General features: G+C 38.3%; 2 protein-coding genes across 10 annotated transcripts in view; one reads left to right on the plus strand and one right to left on the minus strand.

Moving 5' to 3' along the window:
• PLGRKT (plasminogen receptor with a C-terminal lysine) overlaps positions 1–14,027 on the plus strand; it is a 280,885-nt gene that overhangs the window by 98,083 nt on the left and 168,775 nt on the right. For all 4 annotated transcript variants that reach the window (XM_063649548.1, XM_063649550.1, XM_063649549.1 and 1 more), the window contains one exon: positions 8,718–8,811. The gene's annotated coding sequence lies outside the window, so the exon portion shown is untranslated. The remainder of the gene's footprint in view (positions 1–8,717; positions 8,812–14,027) is intronic.
• Positions 1–14,027, minus strand: part of PDCD1LG2 (programmed cell death 1 ligand 2) — an 88,004-nt gene that overhangs the window by 38,453 nt on the left and 35,524 nt on the right. For all 6 annotated transcript variants that reach the window (XR_008504535.2, XM_063649547.1, XM_063649546.1 and 3 more), the window contains exon 2: positions 10,743–10,811. Coding sequence is in view for 5 of the 6 variants with exons in the window: in XM_063649547.1 (XP_063505617.1) it covers positions 10,743–10,806 (64 nt within the window). In the remaining variant the exon portion in view is untranslated. The remainder of the gene's footprint in view (positions 1–10,742; positions 10,812–14,027) is intronic.

The raw sequence follows: 14,027 nt of genomic DNA on the forward strand, positions 1-14,027 counted from the left end.
TAAAAAAAGCATAAGGAGTGGCCAAACTAGTAAAGGTAGTGTTTACATCAATAAAGTGTGAAAAATGACAAAATTAGGCTGCTTCCTATACCTAGGCTGGAGGTATAGGAAAATCTTGAAGTAGTTTCTGAATAATCACAGAAGATTAGATCAAATTATGTTCAGTAGAGCTTGCTTCATTCATTTATTCATTTATTCAATCAAATCATTCATTCAACAAATATTTGGGGGCTTCTTCTAAACATTAGCTATTCAAGAAGTTGTTTCAGTATAAAATGTGATATGGAAGAGCATAGGATATAGTGAGTGACAGGTGAGCCTGGGTTCAAATGCTGACTATCAGGATTAGGAGTCCTTTGACTGTGAGTCCGTCGTTTAATCTCTGTCAGCTTCAGCCTCTTTATCTATAAAATGAGGTTGAACTCTACCTCTCAGTATTGTGGTGGAGGCTGGACGAGGTGTTACATGTGAAGTGCCTAGATGTGGCAGGTAGTAGGCACTCCGCAAATGTTCGTTCCTTTCTTTCGTACCATGTTTTAATTCTTGGGAAAGTGGTAATTCATATGTGGAATGCATGGCCAATCTTTATCCTCCAGGATATTTTACTAACCAGGACAGTCCATTCTCTGATCAGATTTCACAGTATAAGTAACTTTTGGGTTTTCTGCTGCTTGAATGATTCCCACTGCAGATGTCCTCTGATTCAAGTTTTTCTTCCCACTATCCCGCAAATCTTTGAAGGCAAAGCCCAGGCTGAGTTTGCTTTGATATATCCAGTACCAAGTTCTAGTTAAGAGCTTGGCAAATAAAAGACAGAAAGAGAGAGAGAGAGAAAGAAAGGATGACCCTGGTTATATATTCACCTCTGCTTTCCTTTCATCAAACTGCAACTTGCCTGTGATCACACAAATTGGCATTCTTAATTGCCACACAGCACACTTGATAGTGATATGCACAAACTTGAGATTTATTTCAAATGACCGACATTTTTGGCTTGCCTCTATTCCCTGTTTTAACCATGGCTAGAACATTAATGTGCCTTTCTACAAAGAGGAGTTCATGTGTGCCCAGCGTTCTTTCGTGCAGGAGGGGCACAGGGGCAGAGCTATAAGGTGAGTATACTTGTGTAAAACAATGCTAATCATATCTGCACTTGTTGTGCCAGGTTGCAAAGACCCTGGAATAATGCATGTAAAAAGAGATTTCCTGTATGATTCTTTTATTTTAATCCACTGCACACTTGAAATAGCTCTCACCTCAGAATCTCCATAATGGGACCCTCTTAAGGGCAGATCCCTTTATGATGGAAGCCATCCTTAAATACTTGAGTTATTAAGTCCCTTATAACTTAATGCAGAGCCACCTGATACCAAATCCAATCTGTCCTTGAAGAATAATATTCAACTATTCATCAAATATGTAGTAATCATATGCCAAGTTCAGGAATTACCTACTACTTCTACTCTTCTATAATACTTCTCTTGTTTAATTACATTTGATAAACAGGAAACAGGGAAGAAAATGGGGCTTACAAGGAAGGTTAGTTACTGAGTCTGCGTAACAACAAGAATTAAGTAGATGACTTTGGGTAGAGACTCTGTTGAATCTATTTAGCAAATTTATTTACTGCACTATGCTTTCTTGTCATGAGAAAGGGAACGCCTATAACTTCCTCTGGAACTCCCCGTAGCTTACAGCAGAACTCCCCTCTTTACTGCCCGGGCCTTTGATAAAAGTCCATTTTCTTCCTGTTTTTCCTGTCTGCCTTGTAAGAATATGTGCCAGGAGTGATAGGCATAAAATATGCTACTTGTCAGACAGGTGACATTTTTCAGCTAATATTTACAAGAGAAAAGAGCAATTAGCAAACATGAATCATGTGTCTGAATAGCTCAGAATACCCAGAAGATTAATTGTTATTTGGTCTAATTTTGCCCCAAGTAAAGTTTCTAAGACATGCAAACTTTGAGCTTGATTACTCCATACAAAATAAGGGGTTTAGGCAATGCAATAGATTTTTGAAATCCTGAAACATTCTTGCTTATCGTAAGTTACAGAGGCAATCAAGACACTGATGCAAACAATTCTATGAAGAGGTTTTTTCTCAAGCCCAGCTGCAAATTAGATTCACTAAGCAGAGGGCCTCAATCTTGGCTAACATTGGAATCACCTGGGAGGCTTTTAAAACACACTAATGCCCAGGCACTACTTTGGATCTGTTAAAATTACATTATTTTGGAGATGAGGTCAGCATCATTAAAGATTTTCTTTTCCTGGGAGCTTCTAATGTGCAGACAGTATTGCGAACCGTTAGTTACACAAAGTAACATTTGCACGTCTTTTACCACCTTGACATTCAAAGTGTTGTCCTCAACTTCACCTGGAAGCTAGTTAGAAGTGTAGAATTTCAAGCCTTCCCCAGACCTAGGGAATCAGGATCTGCATTTTAAGAAGGTCACGGTGATTTGCATGCACATTAATGTTTGAGAAGTAGAGTTATAACACTGGTATGCATTTGGACTGTCACTGGGAAGTAGCGTAATAGTTGATATTTCTTAAACACAATAAGTCAGACACTGGGCTATCCCATCATTTCATCTGATCCTCCCGGCAACTCTGCGAGGTAGATGTTGCTATCCACATTTCACAGATGGGGAAACTGAGGCTCAAAGAAGTGATGCAACTTGCCCAAGGTCAAAGAATGGTAGCTCATGGAACCAGAATTCAATTTCATCTCTGTGTCTTCAATGCACATTTATTTCTGTGCTACCAATGACTACAGTTATGACCATATATCCACTGGCATGTGTACACTATATCCATGAGTGAGTTTTTTTTTTTTTTTTGCTGTATGCTAAGGAAAAGATGTTTTGTTTTCTACTTTACATGCCACATGGTTATTAAATTAAGCTTCAACCTAGCATTGAACTCCTGAAGGTATTAGACAAAGGAGAAAACTGGAAGGTTTCCACAACTACAAAATTAAGCTGACAACACAGGCTTTCCATTCATTTGGGGCCCTTAACTAAACTAAAGGGCAAAAGACTTGGCAAAAGCATGAAAAATTCATACATGCAGGTCCTTTTGCTAGATTAGGACACCTAGCTTGATGCATTTCAAAAATTCTTGGGGGAACTTTGCATTTTATTGCAATGAGGCATCAATGGTAGTCAGCACCTGTCACATATTCAGGAAACACACAACAAATTATTTGCATTACCTCCCAAGATAGCTTCCTCTTTAAGCTAAGTTTATATTTTATCCCCCACATTTAACAACAGAAGTGTAAGTTTTTTCAGACTTGCCACATAATGTACTTGAGAAGTAAGGGTGGGGTGGGGGGGTGCTTTACATAGCCACATTCTTCAGAAAACTCTGAAGTTCCTGGTTTAGGACAAAATCCTGCTCTAAGCACCTGACTCATGCTCTTCTCAGTGTAGGAGGACTGCATGGAGACATGTCTTCGCATAGAAATCCTTTCCCCAACCTGAATATTCTCCTTTGTTTATCTCAGCAGTCAGCAGTGTAGTTTTGGATCTAAAGATAGGCCAAGTGGAGTAACCTAGGCTGAGGTCTGTGCCCCAGAATGACCTCAGGCATCACCATGGTCATTGTGGCCCTCTGGTTTTCATCTACCTCTGGAGTATGAAGAGAGAAGAAAAACATCAATGAAAAAAGAAAGACCAGGGTGGCTCTTTCCTCTAAGACATGACAAGGTATAAAAAATATTTCTGGGTTATAAGATATCCTTAGATTTTGAAATAAAAATGTAAGAAAAAAATATAAGTGTGATATTTTCAAAAGGATATACACATAGGTTAATGGAAGAGAAAGTCCAGAAATAGACCCATATAAATATGACTAATTGATTTTGATGAAGATTCAAAGGCTATTGAATGGGGAAAGAATGGGTTTTTTTAACAAACGGGGCTGGAACAACTGAACATCTACATGTAAAACTAAAATGAACTTAACCTATACATCACACCTTATATAAAAATTAAAATGGATTATAAACCTTACATATAGAATATACAACTACAAAATGTGTAGAAGAAAATATAGAAGACAATCTTTTACATCTTGGGTTATGTAAATAGTTTTTGGATATGATACCAAAAGCATGATCCATAAAAGAAAACATTGATAAATCAAACTTCATCAAAATTAAAATCTTTGCTCTGCAAAAGACACAGTTAAGAAAATGAAAAGACAAGCTACAGACTTCAAAAGAATATTTGAAAATCAATATCTGATAAAGAACTTGTATCTAGAATAAAGAACTCTTAAGGTCGGGGCAGTGGCTCACACTTGTAATCCCAGCACTTTGGGAGGCCAAGGTGGGTGGGCCACTTGAGGTCAGGAGTTCAAGACAGCCTGGCCAACATGGTGAAACCCCGACTGTACTGAAAATACAAACATAAGCCAAGCATGGTGGTACACGCCTGTAATTCCAGCCACTCAAGAGGCTGAGGCTGGAGAATCGCTTAAACTTGGGAGGCAGAGGCTGTAGTGAGCCAGGATGCTGAATTCCAGTCTGGGCGACTGAGGGAGACTGCGTCTCAAAAAAATAGAGAATTTTTAAAACCTTACAATAAGAAAATAATAATTAAACAATTGTTTAATTCCTTAGTATACAATTACAAAGGATGAAATGATTTGAATGTCACCAATGAAGATATACAATAAGTACATAAAAATTTAACTAAGGCCAGGTGCAGTGGCTTATGCCTGTAATCCCAGCATTTTGGGAGGCTGAGACAAGAGGATGGCTTGAGTCCAGGAGTTTGAGACTGGCCTGGGAAACACAAGGAGACCCCATCTCTACAAAATTAAAAAAAAAATAAAAAATTAGCCGGGCATGGTGGCATGGCCTGTAGTCCCAGTTACTACAGAGTCTGAGGTGGGAGAATCGCTTGAGCCTGAGAGGTCGAGGCTGCAGTGAGCTATGATTGTACAACTGTATTCCAATCTGGGCAACAGAGTGATACCCCTGTCTCAAAAAAAGAAAAAAATATGCATATATATATATATATAATATAAAATATGTATATATATAATATATAAAAAATATATATATAATATAAAATATGTATATATATAATATATAAAATATATATAAATATATGTATACTTAATATCGTTAGTCATTAGGAAAATGCAAGTTAGAACCACTTCTACACACCTATTAGAATGACTTAAGAAAAGAGCAGGGCGTGGTGGCTCATGCCTGTAATCCCAGCACTTTGGGAGGCCAAGGTGGGTGGATCACCTGAGGTCAGGAGTTCAAGACCAGCCTGGTCATTATGGCAAAACCCCATCTCTATTAAAAATACAAAAAAATAGAAGGGCATGGTGGTGGGTGCCTGTAATCCCAGCTACTTGGGAGGCTGAGGCAGGAGAATAGCCTGAACCCGAGGGGCAGAGGTTGCAGTAAGCCAAGATCACGGCATTGCACTCTAGCCTGGGTGACAGAGCAAAACTCTGTCTCAAAAAAAAGAAAAAATAGAAAAGAATACCAGTGCTGGGAAGGATGAGGAACAATTAGAACTCTCGTACACTTGCTGGTGGGAATGAAAAAATGGTACAGCCACTATGGAAAGGTTTGGCAGTTTCTCATAATAAACGATACACTTACCACGTGACCTAGCAATCCCACTTCTAGGTATTTATTCAAGTGAAATGAAAACCTAGGTTCACACAAAAAAACCTATATGCAAATATTTATAATAACTTTATTTGTAATCACCCAAAATGGGAAATACCCAAATGTGCCCCAACTGGGGAATTTATAAACAAAATATAGTATACATACAATAGAATATACTTAACAGCAAACAGGTATAAATTATTGATTCACACAACAATATGAATGAATTTCAAATGCTTTATGTTAAGTGAAAGAAGCCAGATACAAAAGAATATCTAATGAATGATCCCATTTATATGACATTCTGGAAAAGTCATTACTATAAGGACAGAAAATAGATCAGTAGGTGCCTGGACTTAAGACTTGGGTGAAGCTTTTTGTTTGTTTGTTTGTGTGGCAAGGGATGTAACTGTCCTGGATGTTCACTGTGGTGGTGGTAGTTATAGGACTATGCATTTGTTAAAATTCATAAGACTTTTTTTTAAAAAAAGAATAAATGTTATGGTATGTAAATTTAAACATGCATATGTAAGTACATCCATATATACATCCTTTAAAAATGAAATAAAATGTTTTATCCTAATTTTTCACTTCAAACTTTATTTTATAGACAACACAGTAGAGCATCCAAAGAGCATACAAGTAAGGAAAGAGTTAATGATTAATGGTTTGTTTGAGTTTTATTCAGAGGTAACTTTCATCACAGTCTTTAGGAGGCACACATTTTTTTCAAGCATTAATCTAGCAGAAGAAAATGGAAATAATTATAATGTCTACCAATAGGGAACTGGTTAAATAAATTACAGCATGTCCAATAAAATATATAAATCTCCTTAAAAATGCAGGATATCTGTATTTGCTGATTTGGAAACTGTAAAGAACATACATTTATTGAATGCTTACTAAAACTTCTTTTAGTCCTCTTCAGCAATTTCTTTCGTGAAAAAATAAAGGGCAGGCTGAGAGTGATGGCTCACACCTGTGATCTCAGTGCTTTGGGAGGCTGGGGCAGGAGGATTGCTTGAGACGAGGCGTTTGAGGCCAGCCTGTGTAACATAGCAAGACCCCATCACTAAAAATATTTAAAAAATTAGCCAGACAGGGTGGTACATGCCTGTAGTCCTAGCTACTCAGGAGATTGAGGCAGGAGAATCACTTGAGCCTGGGAGTTGGAGGCTGCAGTGAGCTGTGGTTGGGCCACTGCACTCCAGCGTGGATGACAGAGGAAGACCCTGTCTCTAAAAAGTTTTGTTTTAATTTTAAAAAGGTAAAAATAAAGGGCATGTCGGATAGTGCTATGAAGAGTATTTGCAAAGAAGGTTTTATTGGGCTAGGGTATGTGAAGCATTTCTGGGGAGCTGGCAAAGTTCTCCTTCTTAACCTGGGTGGTGGTTACAAAAGTAATCACCTTATAGTAATGTTAAGCTTTATAGTTGTTTCATGTGGTTTTCTCTGTGATATATTTTACAACAGAAAGCTTTAAATAAATTTTCAAAATATATTTAATTAAGTAAAATGAACATCTGTGAACCTACCACCTACCCTAAGAACTAGCACATTACTAATGATGTATATCTGCCTGCACCAGAGGTAATTGGCATCATGAATATTGGGCTTATCAATCTCTTCTTTACTTTTTTTTTTTTTGAGATGGAGTCTCACTCTGTTGCCCAGGCTGGAGTGCAGTGGTGTGATCTTGGCTCACCGCCACCTCCGACTCCCTGGTTCAAGCGATTCTCCTGCCTCAGCCTCCCGAGTAGCTGAGATTACAGGCATGTGCCACCACGCCCAGCTAATTTTTGTATGTTTTGTAGAGACGAGGTTTCACCATGTGGGCCAGGATGGTCTCGGTCTCCTGACCTCGTGATCTGCCCGCCTTGGCCTCCCAAAGTGCTGTGGTTACAGGCGTGAGCCACCACGCCCGGCCTCTTCTTTACTTTTTAAGCTTTATCTTCTATATATAAGGTATGCTTAAGCAATATATTTATTTATGAAAAGGACATTGTGCTATATGTTATCTTCTGGGCTTAATTTTTATTTATTTTTACTCAACATTATGCTCTAAGATTCATAGATGTAGTCATATGTTTTTGTAATTTATCTACATGCTATATAATAATAGATGTAGTCATATGTTTTTGTAATTAATTTATTCACATGCTATATATTATATATATAATATATATTCTGCAAATATACCATGATTTCTTTATCCATTCTCCAGTTGAAGTTCTTCTAGACCTACTCCTGGAATCAAATTCTCCAGGGCATATGGATTGTTTTTATTTATTTGTAATGAATGAGAATACCGCCATAAGTGTTTTTTTTTTCCTTTTTTTCTTTTTAAATGGAATCTCACTCTGTCACCCAGGCTGGAATACAGTGGCATGATCTTAGCTCACTGCAACCTCTGCCTCCCGGGTTCAAGCAATTTTTCTGCCTCAGCTGAGTAGCTTGGATTATGGGTGGCCGCCACCATGCCCGGCTAATATTTTTGTATTTTTAGTAGAGAGGGGTTTCACCATGTTGGCCAGGGTGGTCTCGAACTCCTGACCTGAGGTGATCCACCCGCCTCGGCCTCCCAAAGGGCTGGGATTATAGGCGTGAGCCACTGCACCTGGCCAAGTGTTATTTTTAAAATTTAAAAATAGAAAAGAAATGTGCACTGATAGGGTACTAAGCATCACATTGATTCAATTCATATATCTTCTTTTCTTTTCAATGAAGCATGCCGGTCTGGGGCTGTACAAGGAGCAAGGAAGAAAATGTAATCTTCTGTCTGTCTGGCCACCCTGATAGCTGTAGCTCCCTCTCCGGCACTGATTGTTGCAGTCTGATTACTCTCATATTTTTATATGAGAAATTTCTTGTATTTTTAAAATTATATTTTATTATACAAATAACACCTAATACATGCTTCTTGTAAAAAAAAAAAAAAGAAACACCTGAATATACATAATAGATAAGACTATCCTTTTTACCCCCATCCCAGACCTCCTCCCCTCCCCAGAAGTAAACACTAATTATTTCTCAGATCCTTTTTTTTTGTTGTTGTTTTCTTTTTCAGGTACCCTCCTCTGAAATCAAAACTCTTTAATTAAAGAGACATGAAATGACAAGATTTTTTAAAAATCCCATGAGGAGAAGGCATTCTAATTTAGGTAGGTATTTAATATTTGTTTGAACTGATGTTATCTGCATAGTGGAAAGCAGAAAAGAATTCCAAATTTGTGAAGAAAGTGAGAAAGCGCTACATTTTTACTTTCCTTTCAGTTAATTCAGCAACATAATTCATTACACATATTTTTTGATTCTGTGAATATCCAGAATAAACATTCAATATGTATCCATATTCAGTCTTCAGTGCAGAAACCTATTCCAAAGTTGGAAGATTTATGGGTTGTCTGCCATTTTTTATTACCATTATCATGGTAGCACAGTAAAGTAGAAAGGACATTAGCTTTGTTGAAATCTTGTCTGTGTCACCTAATAACTATGTAATCTTGGGGAAATTAAGTACGTTTTCTGAGTTCTAGTTCCCTCACCTGCAAAATGATTGTTGTGAAGATTAAATGAACTATACCATATGTAAATTGCCTAGCACAGTATCTGGCATTTAGTGAATCTTCAATAAATGTAAATGCTCTTCCTTTTGCCCCATTAGTATACCTAATTGGGAGCTAGTGCCTATCTTCATTGTCTTATGCTGATTATCTTAGAAGAAAAGATCCTTCCTCTGTAGAAAGAGCCAATGAGGGATAAAAAATGTTGCCTCTTGTCACCCTAGCTCACTCCTTTCCTAAGAGAAAAGGCAAAAAACAAAGACAGAAAACCCAGGATCTCAGTGTTTTTAAGCTACAAACCCACAGAGGTTACACATTCCCCAAGTTTTCTCCTGAAGCCCCCAGTCCTGCCACAGGATGGGGAACAGTGTCTTTTGGCCCTCATTTCCTTTATCACTCTATGGAAACTTGAAGCTCTTTTGTAGCATGGAAGTTATTGCCCCTTTTGCTTGTCTCTAAAATTCCAGCCAGGCAGGGTTCCTTGCAAAGAAAACATGAAAAGTTCCTTTAGCTGGCCCTGCAGGCAGGAGCAGAGTAGAAGTAAGCAGAATATCTCAGGGTCTTCCTTTGAGGAGCGCCCCAAGTGCATGTCTGTAGTGCCAGACCAGGCTGGGCAGCTCAAGGGAGTGAGAGGAATGTGACTGGGTAAAGAGTGATCTGGAACCAGCTAGTAGGGAGGAGAAAGCTCTTCGAAAGGTTATCAAGTGCCAAGGGAGCCATTATTTCTCAATCATGAGCAGAAAGATGATTTCCCATGGGGCTGGGGCTACTGTCTTGAGGACTTAATCCTCTGTCCACACCTCTGTCTTACTTTCTTGCCTCCTGGTGTTCATCCAAAATAGTGCACTCATGGTTCTAACTACACCCTCGAATGGTCTGAACTACCTTCCCCAGGAGAACAACCAACTGTGAAACTGCTTTTCTTTCTGCTCACCCTCATCCTCCAATAGAAGTCCTTTCTTCAAGTCCAAAGGGATAGCCTTAAGGTTCATTGTTCATTTGGGTTTTAGGAAGACTCAGTAAACCACATTAAGGTATGAATGACCAACGGCTGCTATTGTTGCTTTACAAAAGAGAAACTCACAGAAACAACTAATAATATGCAGAATGTCTTCAAGACATTATCTGTAGAGTAACGGTGTTCCCTGGCCATTGTCTCCTTACTCTCCCTGCCAGAAAGGAAGGGGATAGCTGCTTGGCATCTCACCTTTAAGGGAACTCAACCCCTGCCCTCTTGTATCAGTTTAGATTTACATGGTCTGAGTGATCCTGTCTTCTTGTCATTACCCTCACTGGATAGTGGGAATAGATGGAGCAATATTCTCAGTCCCCGTTTCTGTCAGATAGGGACATTGGCATGTATAAGCCACCTTGGGGACTCTTTTTTTTGTGGTGTTTGGAATAGCCCAGAAATCATATGTCCTCTCAAAGAAAGCCCTCAGCCTAAGGACCACATTCTCATTTTTGGCTTTGGCTAGGAACCACCACCCGCTCTTCTTTCTTAAGCCTCTCCCTTTGTCCTTTCTTACCTGCTATTTGGTGAAGCTGCAATTCCAGGCTCAACATTAGCAGGAGGAAGATCATGTTCTGCATTTGATCTGAAATAGACAATTGAAAGTCTCAGGGCCTTATGAAACTTTGCTTATGAAAATGAAAACAGGGGAATAACAAATCATTTGGGGAAGGTGACAGACCGTGGTAGAGTGGAGCTGGGAGGAGAAGTTATAGCTTGATTTCCTGGAGAGGGGAAGATATAAATTAAGAGTAAACAAGACACTCTTTATAAATCCAAATGAGAAGTTCTTCTTCCTTTTCTAATGGCCGTTTCTGAATATGAACCAGTCCTTGTGAACCACACATATTGGCAGTTACCTGCACGTCTCATGAAGCTTTCCATAGCTTTTTTCAATAGCTGGCCCTTGAACCCCAACTTTGTTTGTCAAATGAATAATGGACACTATCTTCTTTACCTGGACTGGATGTCTGGGAGTCTGACACTTGAAAATAAGTCTCCATAGAACCGAGCTACGTTCTCAATAAATACTTGCTAGTTGACTGAGCAAAGTAGTCAAGTGCTTTTGAGTGCTGGAATTGAGTTTGCCCCTCACTTGAACTACCTTTTACTAAGAGGTTTAGACAGGGAGAGTAGGGAACTGGCTCTGATGAGGGTAGGGGCTGCGAATGCCCCACCTTGGTCCTGCTGTACCTCCCATGCTTTCTCCTTTGCTCTGAAGCTTTCTTTATCCATGGACTTCTTATGGTTGAGGAAAGGGACAGAGCAAACAGCTAATCTGATAATGGTCTGAAACTGAGGAGGCTTTCCAACTTTTATCAGCCATGGAATCATTGCTTCAAGGGAAATCTGTTGGAGCCATACATCTAAATCAGGTAACAGCAGAGCTGCTCTGAGTGTGATGAAAAGCAGTGGAGGGTTTGGGTCAGGAGAATGATAGAACCTCATTTACATCATTAAAAGACAACTAAGCTTTGATGTAGGCAATAGACTATTGCTGGGAGGGAGAAGTTGCTGGCAAGATTACAAACAGTGAGATCAGTTAGGAATGTGTTTGCAGAAATGCTAATAGCTTAGAGTAGAGGGGCTAGTAGGGGTGAGAAGTGGTCTGTTGGTGAGTTTATATATTTTTTCTTTGTTTTAAAATTTTATTTTAAAAATTTCAACAGCTTATTAAAGTATAATTGATATATGAAAGAGGGTTATATATGTATATGTGTGTATATATATTTAAAACACAGACTTTTTTTAAGTGCATGACTCTGTGGTTTTTAGTATGTTCACAGAGTTGTGCAAGAAACACTATTATCCAATTTTAGAACATTTTCATTACCCTGAAAAGGAACCCCTTACCCATTAGCAGAAACTTCCTATTTCCCCTTACCTTTCCCTATGGTGGCAACCACTAATCTAGTTTCTGTCTCTATCAATTGCTTATTCTGGATATTTCATAAAAACGGAATCATGCAATATGTAGACTTTTGTGGCTGGCTTTTTCCACTGAACATAATGTTGTCAAGGTTCATCTGTATTGTAGCACATATCAGTACTGCATTCCTTTTTGTGACTAAATAATATTCCATTGTATGATATACCACACTTTGCTTACCCATTCATCAGTTGATGGTCATTTGGATTGTTTCTGCTTGTTGGCTGTTATGAATAATGTTCCTATGAAAACTCATATACAAGTCTTTGTCTATGTATACTTTTAATTATCTCGGGTACATATGTAGGAGTAGAATTGCTGAATTAAATGGTAACTCTATATTTAACTTTTTGAGGAATTGCCAAACTATTTATCAAATATATGATTTGGAAATATTTTCTCCCATTCTGCACATTGTCTTTTCAGTTTCTTGATAGAATCCTGTGAAGCATAAATGTTTTAATTTAATTTTGATTTTATTTAATTTTGAAACACAAATTGATTTTAAGTAAAAAAATCCAATTTATCTACTTTTTTCTTTTATTGTTTGTGCTTAGGTGTCATACCTAAGAAATCATTGCCTAGTCAAGGTCACAAAGATTTACATCTGTATTTTCTGCTAAGATAAATATAAATGGAGCAATTGTACAGGGACAACTGGATGTCCACATGCAAAAGAACAAATTTGGAGCCTTACCTCATACCATATACAAAAACTAAACAAAATGGATCAAAAACCTAAATATAAGAACTTTAGTTCCAAATTTGTTCTATTGATTGTGGGCATTCAGTTGTGCCTGTACAATTTGTTGAGGAAATTATTCTTTCCCTATTGAACTGTCTTGGCACCCTTGCAAAACATGAATTGATCATATATATAAAGATGTATTTCTGGACTCTCGATTCTGTTTTATTGAACTATATGTCTATCCTATGTCAGTACCACACAGTGTTGATTACTGTAGCTTTGTAGTAAGTTTTGAAACTGGAAAGTGTGAGTCCTCCAACTTTGTTAGTCTTTTTCAAGATTTTTTTTTAGGGGGCTATTTTGGCTTCCTTACATTTTCAAATGAATTTTAGGGTCAACTTGCTCATTTCTGCAGACAAAGGAAGCTGGAATTTTGGTAGGGATTGCATTGAATCCATAGATCAATTTGGGGAATACAGCCAGCTGAATAATATTTAGTCTTCCAATTCATGAATACAGCATGTCTTTCCTTTATTTAGGCCTTCTATAGTTTGAAAAAAGACCTGAAGGGAACTGCTGACAGACTGGATATATAGTTTGAGAAAAATAGAGAAATCCAGGAAAATTCCTAAGTTTGGGGCTTGAGTCACTAAGGCAATGGAGATGCTGTTTATTAAAATGGAGAAGCCTGAGGGAGAAGCAAATTAGGGAAGGGGAAAAAGAGTTGCGTTTGTTGTAGATTTGGTTTGAAATGCCTATTAGATATCCAAGTGGAGGTGTTTAGTAGGCGGTTGGGGTAGAGATGTAAATTTAGGAGTCATCAATGCAGAAGTGTTAAAGATTTAAAGTCATGGATGTCGGCATTACATCACCTACAGAAAGATAGGAAAGAGAGTGCCCAAGGACTGAGACATGGGGTATTCCAACATTTATAGATCTTTGTGAAGAGCAGTCACCAGCAGAGAAGATTGAGAGGAAGGGTACAAAGGCAAATGGCAGTGTGTATTATCCATGCATTTTATTTTCTGTATTCTGATGCTTTGACACTTGGGGCCTTGCTGACCCTGAAGGGACTGCCCCTCCCAGAGTTAGCCAATTCTAACCTCTAAGAGTGAGTAAACCACTTGCCCATGAGCACACCTTTCAAATGCAAACCAACCCATTTCAGAGCCCATACCCACAAC

Source organism: Pongo pygmaeus, chromosome 13 (assembly GCF_028885625.2).
Source record: "Pongo pygmaeus isolate AG05252 chromosome 13, NHGRI_mPonPyg2-v2.0_pri, whole genome shotgun sequence".
NCBI classification, from domain to species: Eukaryota; Metazoa; Chordata; class Mammalia; order Primates; family Hominidae; genus Pongo; species Pongo pygmaeus.